Genomic DNA, 16,091 nt, shown 5'->3' with positions numbered 1-16,091 from the left:
AAGGGGTTCCAAAAGCTGAAGGTTGTGGGTTTGAACCTTGGTTCTGGTAAACCTTTATTTTTGGTCTTTGTAAGGCATGGAAGCAGCCCACCTCCCTCCTCACGCTCTCTTTTAGCTCCAGTTTATTAAGGCTGTTATTTAATGTGATGTGATTAAATTGTAGTTTTTTTCTTACAAGCAACGTGCTATCTATTTTTGACCTCAGCAAGTTGAACATTGTTCAAATTCATTACAACCAGGGTCAATAAATGTTTTTTTTAATGCTTGATTCATGTTAATGTGCATTTTCAGACATTTAACAACTTCAACCCACAATACTTTGTAAACTTGACCTTTCACTCTGTACTTGGTCTGCTCTTTTTTCCCCTCTACACCCTGTAAGTCACTGCCAGGCCATTTCACATCGCAACAACCAAGGAAGAGGAAGAGACTGCTGTGGACCCTCGCTACCAGCAGAGTCACCTCCGGGCCAGGCAGCACGACGCTGGCCTCCAACGGAGCCGTGCCTACGGCTCAGCCCAGCAGTTTGTGGTCAGCGTCACCCTTACCACCATCACAGCCACGAGGTACAGACTCCAGATGGGCGAACTGGGTGAACCTCGACCTCAGCGCAGCGGTGCGGTGGTAAACTGGAGTCTACTCAAGGGATATATAGTGGCATCCCTCGTCGAGCAGACCCAAATCAGCCAGTTTCGTCATCTTGACGGGCAGAACGAAAAAAAGTATACTGCCTCGCCTCCGTGTCCTGGCCAAGGTACAGCGCCTCTTTAAGTCCCTCTTGCCGCTCAATGTTCGCTGGATAACGCTCCTGAAGCTGGTGGAAGAAAAGACAATTTCATGTCTATTCTGGCAAAAATTAAACTAAACATGTTTTTATTTTTAGGCTATATTTTAGATTTAGCTTAGTTGTTAGTTTTGTACTACTCAAGTAACATTTTGAACACAGGCCTTTTACTTGTAGCAGAGTATTTTTATATTGTGGTATTGCTATTTTTACTTGAGTAAAAAATGTAGTACTTTTTACACCACTGCATTACACCACAGGCTCAGTGTAGATTGGGGCCCTTCCTTGAGATAAAATCTTATGAAATGGGGGGCCTGTCCTTAAAGTGTGGATAGGACAACGTTACAGCCTAAACTAAACCTATAGCTATGCAGGTTGCAACATAAATGAACACGAAATATTCAGTTGTCTCCTCACTACTACTGTTTCCTCACAACATTCGAAATTAATGCTTTAAAAGCATCCACTTCATTCAACTAGACAGCAGTGTTTGGTATAGTTGAGTATAGTGCGACATCTAGTGGCTGGATGTTGTCGATGGACACCGTTTGAGAATTAACTCGCCCGTGACACATTTTCATCAAAAGCTCCCTTATTTTAATATAATTTGGATGAACATATGTTCTGTGACCATCTCAGTTGTTAAATTCAGTGATGGGATTTGGTAGACTATGATGAGGGGAATTTGAATACACAATACAGCTTAAATGATCAAACTTGTTTGTTGTGCAAAAATGCAAATAAGATAAAGTAACAGCACAGATGATTATGCATGCACTTTGTGGTATCACAACACCTCCAAGGCCTTAAAAACATGGCTCCAAACATCCCAAAACAAACTTGTAAGGCTACTTCTTGGCCTCAATTACAAAACCCATCTAACCCCTGCTCACTTTGCTAGGATTGGATGGCTTAGGGTTGAGGACAGAGTACAGCAACTTGCTATGGGCCTAGTCTTCAAGATACACCACAACATTGGGATCCCCCTGTATTTGTCAAAATACTTCCAAAATGTTAATGATGTCCATGATCACAACACCAGAGGCAGCTCCACAAACCTTGTCCAACCCTTTTTTGGCTCAACAAAGGGAAGTAACTCGTTCTCATGCTATTCAAATGTGGAATGCCCTACCAAAAGGAGTAAAGGAGTGTAAAACCCTACTCTCTTTCAAAACTGCCCTAAAGATACACCTTCAGGAGGCTGCAATTGAAAAATGGCCCCTGTCCAAGTCCTAACCTACCCCATGTCCTAACCTAACCTACCCCCCTACCCCCCCTCTCTCTTTCTTCTTTTGTACATATTTTTCACTCTTCATACCAGTAACCTGTAAACTGATTGTATGACATTCTATAGTAGTGTGTATATCTGTCTGTCTCTTATATGTCATCATGATTTGTGTGCGTGGGGAACTAATTTGAAACAAGCCCAGTGCTTTAATGAGTCTTCCAGTTTAGTAAACCTTGTATTGCGAATTTGTACTTCCATGTACTGTTGTTCTCATGTCTTACTAAATAAAGTACATCAATCAATCAAACCGAGCTATACCCCAATGTCACCCACAAGGTGTTTAAGTTGATAAACAATCCATGTAATGGCCTGCCAAACACAACTATTATTCAGGATAAAAACAAACAAAAAAGTATGCGCTGCTAATGATATTGGATCAAATCATACCGTGGTTTATTATGTTTAAGGAAGTCACTGGATCCATTCATTTGAATACAATATTCAAATCAACTTGAAGGGACTTGAAACTTGCTCATAGCTTTTCCTGCCTTTGACCCACTAAAACCCCTATAGTTATTAGACCGGAGTCCCCCAGGGCTCTATACTGTGCCCCCTTCTGTTTTCACTCCATACTAAACATCATGCCAAAAATACTTAACGATGTACTGTATAGTTGATATTTGCTCCAATAGCTGTGATATATCAAACACTAAAGAACAGGGAAAACTGTTGCGCCCTTCTTTGTCCTTTGGTAACGGCTGACTGCAGGTGCGGTGGTCTCAAAAATATAGAGAGGAAAACTGGCAAAACAAGACTCGCTCACTGCAAAAAACATTTAAGGAAAAATCCTTTAATAGAGACTTAAGAAAATATATTTTCTTTATTTTAAATGCTCATTAAGTGCTGCGTGCTCATAGTTAATTAAAAAGCAAACGTTTCGGTCCTGGAACCTTCGTCAGTGCTAAGTAGGTGGATCACAGACAAACATTGCGTATATGGGGTTGTAGATCAGGACATTACCATGGCAATAGTGGGGCGTGGACATATCAATGCAGACAACAAAACTGGGGTTACAGTGTTGCATTGAAGACATGAAATGTGTTGTACAGACCATTACATATACAGCATTTTCTAGAAAAACTTTTTTCAAACGATTTATATCTTTAAAAAAATTGAAGCATTTGTAAAGTTTTGGCATGTCCAAAATAGGGACGCCAGGATGAAAAATGGTTAAACTGTCTATATTAATACACAGAGATGAGAGAGAGAATCCTACACACTTCAAATCTGTCTTATCAAAACAAGCCTTTATTATAACAGCAGATTTTCAATTTACGGATCCAATAAGGTGTGGAGTAGGTGTCAGTAAGGTGTCAGTAAATCAGTTGTGTAGCCTAAGTGTGCATGAGTGGAACATGGTGTAGTGCAGCGTGTGTGGATGGAAAGAATAATCAAACATAACCGAAGAAGAAAAAAAAACTTAAATCCAACAGCAATAGTCTGAACAAAACAGCAATTCAGTATATTAGAATTTTGATGTGTTGATTGGCTTTTTTCCATCCAATATTCTGCAGCCTCTGTGTAATGCCGGCATTTCTTTCATAATGCCGACGACGCCATGGCAATGACGAGTCCACAGAATGGGAATAATGTCCCATTTTATTGCAGTCCGCTCAGGCTTAGACCATGTCCACCAGTTTGAACTTGCCCTCCTGTTTGACGGGCAGGACGTTGACGAAGGTCTTGTAGAGTACGGCACCTTTGGGCAGCTTGGTGATGACCTTCCAGGTCTCCGGGCTGCGTGGTGGAGGGATGTATACTTCTTTAGTGAATCTTACTATACCATCCTCCAGGGCATACAGCGTGTTGTTTGTTCCCATCCCCACATGTGCTCCTGGGTGATACCTCATCAGACGCTGTGTCGCAAGGATGTTGCCAGCATGGGCAAAGTTTCCATCCAATTTCGTGAATCCGTATCTCCGACCAGGGCTCTTTCCTCCGAGGTTTTTGCTGCTGCCACCAGACTTCTTGGAGGCAAACCTCGGTGACTCACAGGCAGATAGCTGGCATGGTACCAGCAAACCTGAAACTGCTCTCGACTTTAACATCAAGGACGTCAACATTATTAGGCAATTGTAATATAGGATAGGATACCAATAGAATGGTATGGAGTGTGTTGTCTAAGCTCAATGTGTTGTCATGGCATCAGACATCAGTGACTGACAGATACTGACAGATACAGAGATGCTGTGTGCCTTTATGCCACTATGGAAAAGCATCAGAAGGTGCTGATCTGATGCACTATTAAATAGTTAACTGCTGTCACAGTCAGCATGACACATGCCGTATTTGGGTGCAGCTGCAGTGGGAACTCCATATATGGTTATGTCTGAGTCATACTGATGGGGCCCCCAAGGTCCGCGATCCGCCCAGCCACCATCCACCGCCCACTTGGATTATGCCCGAATATGGGACTATGCTGTCAGTCCTGGACGTGACGGTTATCTCTTTATATGGAGATCTGGGCAGAGGTTGCTGATGTCAGACTCCGTGCATGTGGCACGTTTAGGTCTCTATGACGACTTGCGGGTCGATTGTCTCCATCTATGGGGATCTCCTAGTGCTGGCAAATATGCCCTGAATGTTTTCTACATCAACATTATTAGGCAATTGTAATATAGGATAGGATACCAATAGAATGGTATGGAGTGTGTTGTCTAAGCTCAATGTGTTGTCATGGCATCAGACATCAGCGACTGACAGATACAGAGATCGGGTTGTCCAGAGCCACAGATCCGACTGCTATGCCCATATATGATAATGTGCATAGACAGACAGATAGCTCCATATATGGCCACAAAAGGGACACAGACAGACGGGTACAACAGGTACTCTGACAAAGCCCCCAACACTATAACTCAGACATATTGGTCGGATTGGCGGTGTGAGGGCTGCGTAGTGGCCCGAAACTATATGGGGAAAATGAAGGCCTGTCCCTCGGATAAGATTAGTGGAAAGGCCCCTTAATGGCCTGGAGGTCTTAATTTAGACCCCCGTACTCCATGTATCCCAAATTTTTCTGGCCGCAACTGTCAAGGTGATTTGAAAACACCTACATATGGATCTCTCTTTCCCCCCACTACAACAGCTGAGGAATGCTTTGTGAGTCTCACTTTGATATGTAAACACCTCAGGTTTCCCGTTGCCATGTGGTGTCGTCAAATAGCAGAAGAGTGTTAATGAGTTGGATTGTTGATAAGCACCCATTGTGGTAGATCAATATCTTCCCTAGCTGTTGCTTTTTGGGCTAACACCTCCACCTCTCATCCCACAAATGCATGTTCCATAAAAATGGAGCACCATTTAAAAGGGAAATAAACAGGCTTTCCCACAGTATAAAAGTTATCGCTGAGAAGCATTGTGATCATCACTCACCTCTTTGAGGGTGTGAGACAGCAGGCCATGCCCTCTGATCTCAAATTACCAACCAGGGCCTAAAGAGAGGAAATAAAGTTTTACATTTTCTTAAAGTGTTAGGCAATTTGTGACTCCAAGAGTGTACAAATGTAACCAAATGAACATTCATGTGTTTACTCTTAGTTTCATAGTCTCACCCTGTTTTGGTTGATGGTGGCCATCAGCTGGATGGCGTTTGGCCCGTTGATGGCCATGCGGCCGATGGTTTGGTCAACTGGGGGGAAAAATGAAAATATATAGTCTTGGGTTTAGCTTTAGCCAACAGTCTCTGGAGTTAAAAACATTCAAACAAAACCCAAATATCTGCAAAAACAATACTTACAACAAAAAATGTTCACTTCGTGAGGAGGTCTGTACAGAAAATAAACTTTAAACAGGTGTAAACTGCTCTTATCAAGCTGACTGTAAATCAAAACTAAGGTGATTGGCTTCGCCTAACTAGCAATTTTGTCATGTTAAACTGGGATAGGCTGAGTAGCCCATTGCTAATCAGCTGTTCATAAATGGTTTCAGCTTGCCTTTTCCACAACTATACCTTTTCAATTAGAATAAAAGGTTATTTTGGATATGATATTTCATTCACCAGTATATTTGTCACAAACCATTCCACATAAATGTTTTCAGACAAGTTATGTTAACTGTCCTCACTATACAGCTAGCTTCACATAATATTGTATAACATGCATTGCATCCTGATATCCTCCCAGTGGTTCTCAACATTTTCTGACTGTGACCCCCCCAAAATTATCATATTTGAACTGACAAGCACTTGGAATTGTAGGAGTTGAGGCATTACATTTAGTTTGACTCGGTTCCACAGATAATTATTTGCGAAAATATCTCACATATATTGTGAGCTTGTAGATCTGCTATTTTCCACATAAAAAATATCTTAAAAGTCCTTAAATTGTCACTTAACTGTCATCTGGGGACCCCCCCAAAAGCATATGGGGAACCCATATGCTTGTTTGCTCCAACGAACAGACAAGTTGTTGTGTTTAGCAGGAATTTATAGAGGAAAATATTTTTATTCGTAAAACAAGTACCTTTAGTTTCTATTACATCAGTAGAGAAAAGAATAATGACAAACTAATACAAGCATGTGCTTAAAGATAAGTATGTCAGTAAGTAAAAAGTAAAAATGATAATACAACAGTAAGTATGCTTACACAAACGCCAATATTCAAATCACCAAGCAGTAGGCCTTTAAACAAACCAACAGTTAGTTGAAATACGGTAATCAAACCAACAAAATGTCGGATCATCTATAGATGACTGCAAATGTCCATCCCACCTCAACTTCATCACAACTTACAGTATATGACAATTTGGTGAAAGCCCATTAGAAGACTGAGGTGCTTATGAGCTCTCCATAGTGTCTGCATCCAGCACCTATCTCTGAATATTGAAAGGAAATACAGCTATAAATAAGAGGCTTTGGGGGTCTGACTCTGGTGGGACAGCCTGCCTGGAACAGGGGAATGCTCTCACATACTCTCTGCAATGATGACATAACCTAATGCTTATTTTAAGCTATACTCCATCATACATATAGCAAAAATAGCAGATCTAAAAGCTCACTATGTGATGCACCGTGGTGTGTTGTGAGCCTGTAGATCTGCAATTTTTGGTGCGCGACTCTGTTATACGACAAAGTATAATAATGAGGCACTGCTACAAACTGCCCGTACCTCAGAGCCCATCATTACATTTTAAAAAGGAATGCATAGTTCTTTTTTAAATTAAAAGCATATACAAGTTTGGAACATTGCTTAAAGAAATGAGAGTGTTACCACACACGGTACAATATACATCAATAAAAATGTCCCTGAAAATGGAAAAGAACAAATAAGGAATTTCCAATTTGCTAACTCCCCACCCGGGGGGGAACTCAGGGGCTGTACATCAATGACACCGTGGCTCACCAATGACCCTACAAGGAGAATGCCGGGCCAATCGGGGCTGAGCATCCAGACCAGCAGGGCCCACTCAGACAAGTCAGATCAGAGATAGGCCCCAGCTGGCATTACCATCAGCTGTTCCACGCGTTAAGGGGGCTCAGCACGCATACCAGCCCCCGCAGCACGGCCCACTGACATATACAATGTTCTAACGACTGTCTGGGAGTTGAAACGAGTGCCTCTCACCAGGAATGGGTGTCTGATTCGTCTCCTTTGCCAGTCACTAGTGACAGTGTCCCTGCCGGGCCACCCGGCCTACTATAGGTGTGTGTGTCTGTTGTATTATGATACTGTATGGCGGTTCCCACCCGCAGTGTCACACCGACGGTGCAATGTGTGTCACTGTAACTAAAAACAGAAAAACTACAACTCAATCCTGTGAATAGGATGCATCTCATGGACTAAAATAAATGCTGACGTGCAACACAAAATTTGTGTTGCACGTCAGCATTTATTTTGGTCCTTATTATATTAGGATGTTACTGTGTACTTATACAAATAATCCCATTTAATGGGATTATCTGTATAAGTACACACTACAGTAACATCCTGTGTTTTAATTTAACTCTGAGAGTGTGCAAATCAAACCAAATGGACGCTTACGTGTCCATTTGCTTCCATTTGTATGCTCTCAGGGTAACAAAGGGATAATCTCTCAAGACTCTCTTTCAAATAGGTTCCCAGACTGACAAAGTGATAAATGAACACTAAGGATTTAACTGTGTGGTGTGTGTGTGTGTGTGTGTGTGTGTGTGTGTGTGTGTGTGTGTGTGTGTGTGTGTGTGTGTGTGTGTGTGTGTGTGTGTGTGTGTGTGTGTGTGTGTGTGTGTGTGTGTGTGTGTGAAGTTCTATGTTGATGTTAATGATTATATCATTCATTCCTTGTAGGTTGAGTATGTTCTGTTGTATAAAAGATACTACACTAGACTTTATTATTATTGTTACATTGGAAACTAAAATACATTACATTACATTACAGTCATTAAAGTCAAAATACAGAACTTTGTGGCAATGCATTGTTGTTAGGATGTCAATACAGTGAAGACAAAATCTTTAGATGTTTTTGGAGCTTCCACCTTTATGACGAGACCTGTAAGAGTCAATGATTATAGTTACAGTTAAACTGACACTCAGGATTTTGTTGTGTAGCAATCAAAATCCACTGTAATTTAATCAAAAATGAGTCAGTACACAGTAAAATCCTTAGTGTTAATGTAACTCCGAAGAGTGTACAAATGGGTCCATTTGTTTCCCTTTGTACACTCTTCTGACACCAGTGATGGAAGTAGTAGTCACATCGATACCCTATTATAGAAATAATCTGTTACAAGTACAAGTTCGGTATTCAAAATGTAAGTACAAAAGTATTGGCATCAAAATATACTTAAAGTACCAAAAAAAGTACTCATTATGCAGAAGGTCCGATTTAAGTTTTCAACTGTATAAAAATCCTTTGAAAGTAGCAAGAATATCGGTCTGAATTGGTTTTGTAATAATAATCAAAATCTACAAAGTAACTAACTAGTAACTAAAGTTTTCAAAGAATTGCTGTGGAGTAAAACTATTGAAAATTGGAAGTACTCCAGTAAAGTAAAGAAAATACCTCAAAATTGTACTTGAGTACAGTACTTTAGTAAATGTACTCAGTTACTTTCCACCACTGGTTTTTACTGTGTGTACTGCCTTCCAATGAAGCATCTCTCCATTTTAGAGGAGGCTCCCATCCCTCTGTATGGGATGAGGCAGTCGCCTCCTCATGGCTTGTTGATTTTTGCTGCCAGCTCTTATTTGGACTTGTGTGAACCCTAAGCCCCGCCCCTGGTCCTTGGTCCCAGGCTGAGCATTATTTAAGAGCTCCAGCCTCACCCTCCCTCCTCGTCCCAGTGGAAGCATCAGTCCTCCAGCATAACTTGGTGAGTACATTTCACAACTTGTTTCTATGGGAGAACAATGTAGCATAGCATGGATGGATTTTTTTTAGTTTTTTAAGTTTTTGGGATCACCAATTAGCTGTTACACATGGCAACAGCTACTCTTCCTGTGGTCCACACATGTGTTGGAATAGTTTGGATTGTCCAATAGTGAGTATTAGAGCAATGAATGGATGTTGTGATTTCAACAGCTTTAGAGAATATTTTTTCATATAGTAATGAATTACTAGTTGCAATCGTTGATCAGTGGAGTCGCTGCTTATGTGTAATCAGATGATTGGACAGCTATGATATATTCAAGACACATTGTCGTTGATCTGTTCAATTACAATTACAATGTAGGCATTTAGCAGACACGCTTATGCAGAGCGACTTCCAAGTGCAAAATCATGGTAAATGGCATGAACTCTCAGGGTAAATAGTCACTGAAGTAAATAGCAAAGGGAACAATGTTGTGCTTCTAAAGTTAATTTCTGCAGGGCAGATCAGCTTGTGAATGAGATGGCTTTTTGTAAACAAGTCACAAATGACAAACCTAAAAAAAGAAAAGGGGGCAGAATTGACATATTTATATAATGAATGAAGCTATTTGGCAGCTCGGTCAACGAGACATGTAATTAAACAATATGCCCCCATGTGCTGACAGCTGGACACTGGCCTGGATCTGACACAGGTTCTTAAACCTGAAATAACTGCAGCAGATAGAGGCTCTGCGGGGGTTCCATTGTGTCACTTGTTTCACCCTCTTTAGGTACAGGGGGGGTGTAGACCTTAAAATAGATCACAGGTCTTGCCTTGTGTCTGTAGTGTTATGCCCCTTTTTGGTGCTACCTCAGCAACACTGAGATGTCCCAGGAACCATCATGACTGTAGAGATATGCTATCAGTAGTTGCACAGCAAGGTTAGCACCAAAATAACATCCAAAGGCATGTCTAATTAGCGCTCTATACATAGCATCCATTCAAGTGGCCTGCATTATAGTGTTTGCAAGTGATAATTCTCTCAAAATAGCTTTGAGACAGACGTGGCAACATTTCAAACGGCTCTCTTGATCACAGTGTGAATACCTTTGAATGTTCTATGGTTGTGTCACCTTCCTGGATATAACAAATCCAGTGGCTTCATTGTGGCACTTCAGTGATGAAGGGTCTGTGATTTTTTTCACTTTGAAGGGCCTTTTTTTGTGCTATGCTTCCAAGAAGAGTACAAGGCATTTTTGGAGTCAAGAACCCCTTTATAGATTAGAATGTTTATGTGGTCCCCATTTGCATGAAACGTGTGGTTTATGTGCCCTGAAATGGAGGAAAACATTGCATTGATCTGCCTTTAATTTAGCAACATATTGTGCATTAACACATGTGCTCAGCAAATTGGAGTTTACCTTTAATGTGAAAGATGGTTTGCTTTGCACTGCAAAGAGTGTGTTGTGTTGTGCAGTGCAGTGCAGTAGCCTCAAGTGTCTATCAGGTGTAGTAATTCAGCCAATAAAGCAGTACCACATTCAAATTATCAACAGACACGTTTAAAATGTTTGGACCTTTCCAAAAAAATAATGTTTCATTGATGTTTCGTGGACCCCCTGGAAATCCTATGGACCCCTGGGGGTTTGCAGATCCAAGTGTGAGAATCACTGGTTTGGACAGCTGCCGCTAAACACTCACCTTAACACTAATCTCACCATCTGTCTTCCCAATGCCCGACAGACCATACCAATAAAGCCTAACCATGTGTGACGATGACGAGACCACCGCACTGGTGTGCGACAACGGCTCTGGCTTGGTCAAGGCTGGCTTCGCCGGCGATGACGCTCCTCGCGCTGTCTTCCCTTCCATCGTTGGAAGGCCCCGCCATCAGGTACAGCAACACATATCGGCTGTTTTTTAGAAAGACATCGCTGGCTCCGCTCAGCATTTGAAAACAAATGGCAGACAGGAGCATCTTCCATCTCCAATTGCGGTCTTCTAATCTCTCCATTCACTCTCTCACTTTCTCCAGGGTGTGATGGTGGGTATGGGTCAGAAGGACAGCTACGTAGGTGATGAGGCTCAGAGCAAGAGGGGCATCCTGACCCTGAAGTACCCCATCGAGCACGGCATCATCACCAACTGGGACGACATGGAGAAGGTGTGCAAAAGGCAGCGCTTACACCCATTGACAACATTCTTGGTGGCCGACACGCTCGCGGCTTCTTGGCCGCCATCACAGGGGCTTCCGCGAGGCAGCTCATTAACATATCAAATTATTTTGTTTCGGTAGCCTGCTTGCCACTTATTCACTGAAGGAATGTTGTTGTGTGTCCTCTATGTCAGATCTGGCACCACACCTTCTACAATGAGCTGCGTGTGGCTCCTGAGGAGCATCCCACCCTCCTCACTGAGGCCCCCCTGAACCCCAAAGCCAACAGAGAGAAGATGACCCAGGTAGGCAACCACATCGTCCTCCTCATAATCCCTAATTTTCAGCACTGTCCTCATCTAAAGAAATTACTCGTCGACTAATAGTTAAAGGAATTTCTTGACTGATCAGCAAATCTGTGAAACTGCGTCATCATGCAGAGCAGCCTTTTCAGGTTGATGAGGTTGAGAAGTGCACATTCTAATGTTGATTTCACAAACTATTGGCCTATAGACTAGTTGAATTAAAGGGTTATATCTAGAGCTTAGAAGAGATGTGCTTATCATTATACAATAAATATTTCATGCAGCATGGGAAAAAAATAAACACTATGAGGGGGGCAGCCCGACTAATTTTCCCAAAAACGTCACGTCTAACTTGTTCTTGCGGTTTGTTGCCAGAGGTTGGCCTGTGAGGCTTTGGTTCATGCTTCCACTGATTTTCCTTGCTCTGTGTTGCAGATCATGTTTGAGACCTTCAACGTTCCTGCCATGTATGTGGCCATCCAGGCAGTACTGTCCCTGTACGCCTCTGGTCGTACCACAGGTCAGTACGCGCATGCAGCATCTCTCGGCGGCCCACTTCAGCTATGCCATATGTACACAGTGTTAAGAGAGTATGCGGGCGGGTTGATCCAGTCTCCTGAAATAGTAGAGCTCCGATACTTATTTATAGCCTGTGTAATGCCAGGGCAAGTGTCGAACACACACACTCATCCAGATGAATCACTGTCTCATTGTCGAGGGCATGGTGTTAATTCCTCCCTGGCAGGGTCACGAGGAGAATATCTGTCAGATGTCATCGGCATTGCACAGTTTATGATGTGACAAATGACTTAAAGATAGCAGCCAATTGTCCCTGACATGCATGTAACACTGAATAACCCTGGGGCTTATTCGCACGCTTTTAGGTATTGTGCTGGACTCCGGTGATGGTGTGACCCACAACGTCCCCATCTATGAGGGGTATGCTCTTCCCCACGCCATCATGCGTTTGGATCTGGCCGGTCGTGACCTGACTGACTACCTGATGAAGATCCTGACTGAACGTGGCTACTCCTTCGTCACAACTGGTATGCTCGAGACAGCTTCGCCTTATATGTAGTAAACATACTTATTTTGAATGTACAGTATACTCCCATCATCGACAGTATAAATCAGGCTTAACTTGGTCAACAGTTGTCAAAATTCTCTTTCTCACTATGGGAACTTTCACCCCGTAGCCGAGCGTGAGATTGTGCGTGACATCAAGGAGAAGCTGTGCTACGTGGCTCTGGACTTTGAGAACGAGATGGCCACCGCTGCCTCCTCCTCCTCCCTGGAGAAGAGCTACGAGCTGCCTGACGGTCAGGTCATCACCATCGGTAATGAGCGTTTCCGTTGCCCAGAGACCCTCTTCCAGCCTTCCTTCATTGGTGAGTTATTATATTATTATATATTATATTTAATAATGACCCATGTATCGGCAGTACAGGATAAACGGTGAAACATGCCGGTGAAAAGTCTTGTGTGCCCGTGTACTGTATGTACTGTATATACATTGCACTCATGTTTATACTTAAACTTTGCCCTCCTTGGTTTTAATTATTGTTGCTTTTAATATTGTTCTGTTTTTATTTACAGCCCTTTGGGACAGTATTTGTGATTTTGGGCTATAATAAAATGTGCCTTGACTTGACATGTCTGAGCCAGTGATCAGTGATGAATACAATCTCTTGAATCTTGGCTCTTATCACCTGCCTACACTGTTTGCCCTCTCTCTCCCCATGTTTTATTTGTCTTTCAAAACTCATCATTTGGGCCTTTTCCCTACCAGGTATGGAATCTGCTGGTATCCATGAGACCGCCTACAACAGCATCATGAAGTGTGACATCGACATCCGCAAGGACCTCTATGCCAACAACGTTCTGTCTGGTGGTACCACCATGTACCCTGGTATTGCTGACCGTATGCAGAAGGAGATCACTGCCCTGGCCCCCAGCACCATGAAGATTAAGGTGAGAGCATTAGAAATGTAATGTAACCAAGTACATTTACTCAAGTACTGGACAGTCTTGAGGTACAGTACTTGTACATTTTCTGCTACTTTATAAGTCTACTCCTCTACATTTTTTATGCAAATGTTGTACTTATTTCTCCACTACATTTACTTGATATAGTACCTTTAGTTATTTAGCAGATTCACATAATATAGAATATGATCAATAAATAAATTAGGATGTATTATATAGATCCATTTTGCCCTGCAGTATATTAACTGTTTTATATAAGCCCATCCTTTTCCAGATGAAACATTAACTACACATTATGGCATCAATAGTTATAATACAATAAAGTCATATTTATTCATCTAAAATGGGCTATTCTTCATGAGAATACTTGTACTTTTGAATACTTGTCATATTTTGAATACAGGACCTTTACCCGTAACAGAATATTTCTACACCGTGGTATTCCTACTTTTACTTAATATACTTGACTGGAGATCCCAAGATTCTATAGCCCTTACTTCTTCCCTCTGTATACCAAATCTCTTCACCTAAACTAGCCGATCTACAAGCTCAGAGAACATCGCAATATGTGTGTTTGAGCTTGTAGATCGGCTATTTTCACAGAATGTTTGCCCCAGAATAGGGATGCTAGGGTTTATGTGGTTAAGTAAATGTCTTGCTACTTATTCCACCACTTGTAGATCTGCTATAGTTTTGAAAAATCTTGAATAGTTTTGAAAATATTTTAATATTTTTTTGAAACATTTTAACAACAACATAAACCTTGTATGGGGGTCCCTGGCACAAAATATATTCAGATGGGTTTCTATGGCTAAACACACATTTGGGGGTCACAAGAAAAACAAAAACAAATTTGACATGAAGTTTGAGAACCACTTGATGTACAGAGCAGTGTTGCCAAACTTTGTGAGAGAAATTAGCAACCAGGTATATGCCCAGAACAAGTGACTATTTGGCTATTGGACAATAGCCGATCGAAAAGCTCAAAAGAGTCTTTGTAAAAAATGACAAATCTGGTATGGGGCATGAAAATGTTTGAGAACCACTGGTTTATACAACATTAGAAACAAGCCCAAATATTTACGAGCAGCTTTTACAGAAAAATAAGCCCAAAGTCGCTTATAATAAGCGAACATGGCAACACTGGTACAGAGTCCTGACTGGAGTCTTCTCTTCTCTTGCCTTCTTAGATCATTGCTCCTCCTGAGAGGAAGTACTCTGTCTGGATCGGTGGCTCCATCCTGGCTTCTCTGTCCACCTTCCAGCAGATGTGGATCAGCAAGCAGGAGTATGATGAGGCTGGCCCTTCCATCGTCCACAGGAAATGCTTCTAAAAACAAAACCAACCTCCCTTCACCCATATATTTGTCCGTCGCCGTCTACTGTATATACATATTCTATTGTAATAATAAATACAAGTCCTTGTAACAGTACCCATTGACAGTGTTTATTCAATTATGACAATTATTGAATAGGAATGTGGCAACATCTCACAGACAAGAATGCAGTAGGCCTATTATAGTACACACACACGAAACTGAGAAAACAGCCAGCACACATCAGTAAATGTCCTTTTCACACAGTGTTATTTTACATCTCCACACGGATAGAGCAACAGATGCGTTTCAACCTAACAGGTCTTCCTCAGCGTTGGAAGACCTGTTAGGTTGAAACGCTGGCTGCCGGCTGTTTTCTCAGTTTCATGATATTGTTGAGCCGTGCGCCTTAAGGCTGTGTTTAATCTGGAGTGTTTTGCAGGCATTCTGCATTGCAGTGCTTTTTCTATAGTACACACAAACACCCGAATATTAAAATGGTCTCGTATTTACTTCAGTTTAAGGCACCCATCTCAATGAATGTAACAAAATTCCAAATATTTACAATATTTACAATTTGATAACATACCTGCACTCCACTTATTTCAGGTAATTGTTTACGTACTCAAATGGTAAATATCACATGTTTATAATTGTGAAACGGTCTGCTTTGAGTCAATTATGGTGTCTCATCAGTGACCTGTCAAGTGGTGAATATAAGACAACAGGCAAGATATAAATCAGTATACTAGTACACCTCAGAGTACACCAGAGTGGGCATGCAACGGTATACCGTATTACGGTATTACCACGGTGTAAACAGCCACGGTTTTGATACCGTAAGATTTCCGAGCATATGATGCGGAACTCCACTCGCACGAGTCGCGAGAGACACTCTGATACAATAAAACATTTCACTTCATGTCCCCACTCAGTCCCATAATCCAATATCATAGCTGCAGTATATGCATGTGTCAAAAGTGCAGA

The 16,091-nt window shown here is 41.8% G+C and overlaps 2 protein-coding genes across 2 annotated transcripts; one reads left to right on the top strand and one right to left on the bottom strand.

The window, feature by feature from the left end:
• Window positions 1–3,691: 3,691 nt before the first annotated feature.
• LOC311036105 (large ribosomal subunit protein bL27m-like) lies at window positions 3,692–5,683 on the bottom strand (the record flags this gene model as incomplete). Its single annotated transcript, XM_084044627.1, has 2 exons — window positions 3,692–4,111; window positions 5,627–5,683. 2 exons carry the CDS (start codon window positions 5,681–5,683, stop codon window positions 3,692–3,694), a joined length of 477 nt encoding a protein of 158 aa, XP_083900753.1.
• Window positions 5,684–9,324: 3,641 nt separating this feature from the next.
• Window positions 9,325–15,216, top strand: actc1b (actin alpha cardiac muscle 1b). Its single transcript, XM_084043841.1, has 9 exons — window positions 9,325–9,363; window positions 11,086–11,236; window positions 11,378–11,506; window positions 11,692–11,802; window positions 12,238–12,322; window positions 12,687–12,848; window positions 12,999–13,190; window positions 13,592–13,773; window positions 14,979–15,216. The coding sequence occupies exons 2-9, from the start codon at window positions 11,108–11,110 to the stop codon at window positions 15,120–15,122; spliced, it is 1,134 nt and encodes a 377-aa protein (XP_083899967.1). The 5' UTR covers window positions 9,325–9,363; window positions 11,086–11,107; the 3' UTR covers window positions 15,123–15,216.
• The last annotated feature ends 875 nt before the right edge of the window (window positions 15,217–16,091 follow it).

Source organism: Gymnoscopelus microlampas (genome assembly GCF_963454915.1).
Source record: "Gymnoscopelus microlampas genome assembly, chromosome: 20".
Lineage (NCBI taxonomy): Eukaryota > Metazoa > Chordata > Actinopteri > Myctophiformes > Myctophidae > Gymnoscopelus > Gymnoscopelus microlampas.
Note: the sequence above shows the minus strand (reverse complement) of the source record. Positions and strands in the feature narration are given on the sequence as shown.

What these genes read in the sequence shown, in the direction of transcription:
- actc1b (XM_084043841.1), top strand. Translation starts at nt 11,108, where the DNA reads ATGTGTGACGATGACGAGACCACCGCACTGGTGTGCGACAACGGCTCT. An exon ending in TTGGAAGGCCCCGCCATCAG is followed by an intron (nt 11,237 to 11,377) that starts GTACAGCAACAC and finishes CACTTTCTCCAG; the next exon opens with GGTGTGATGGTGGGTATGGG. An exon ending in CGCCTCTGGTCGTACCACAG is followed by an intron (nt 12,323 to 12,686) that starts GTCAGTACGCGC and finishes GCACGCTTTTAG; the next exon opens with GTATTGTGCTGGACTCCGGT.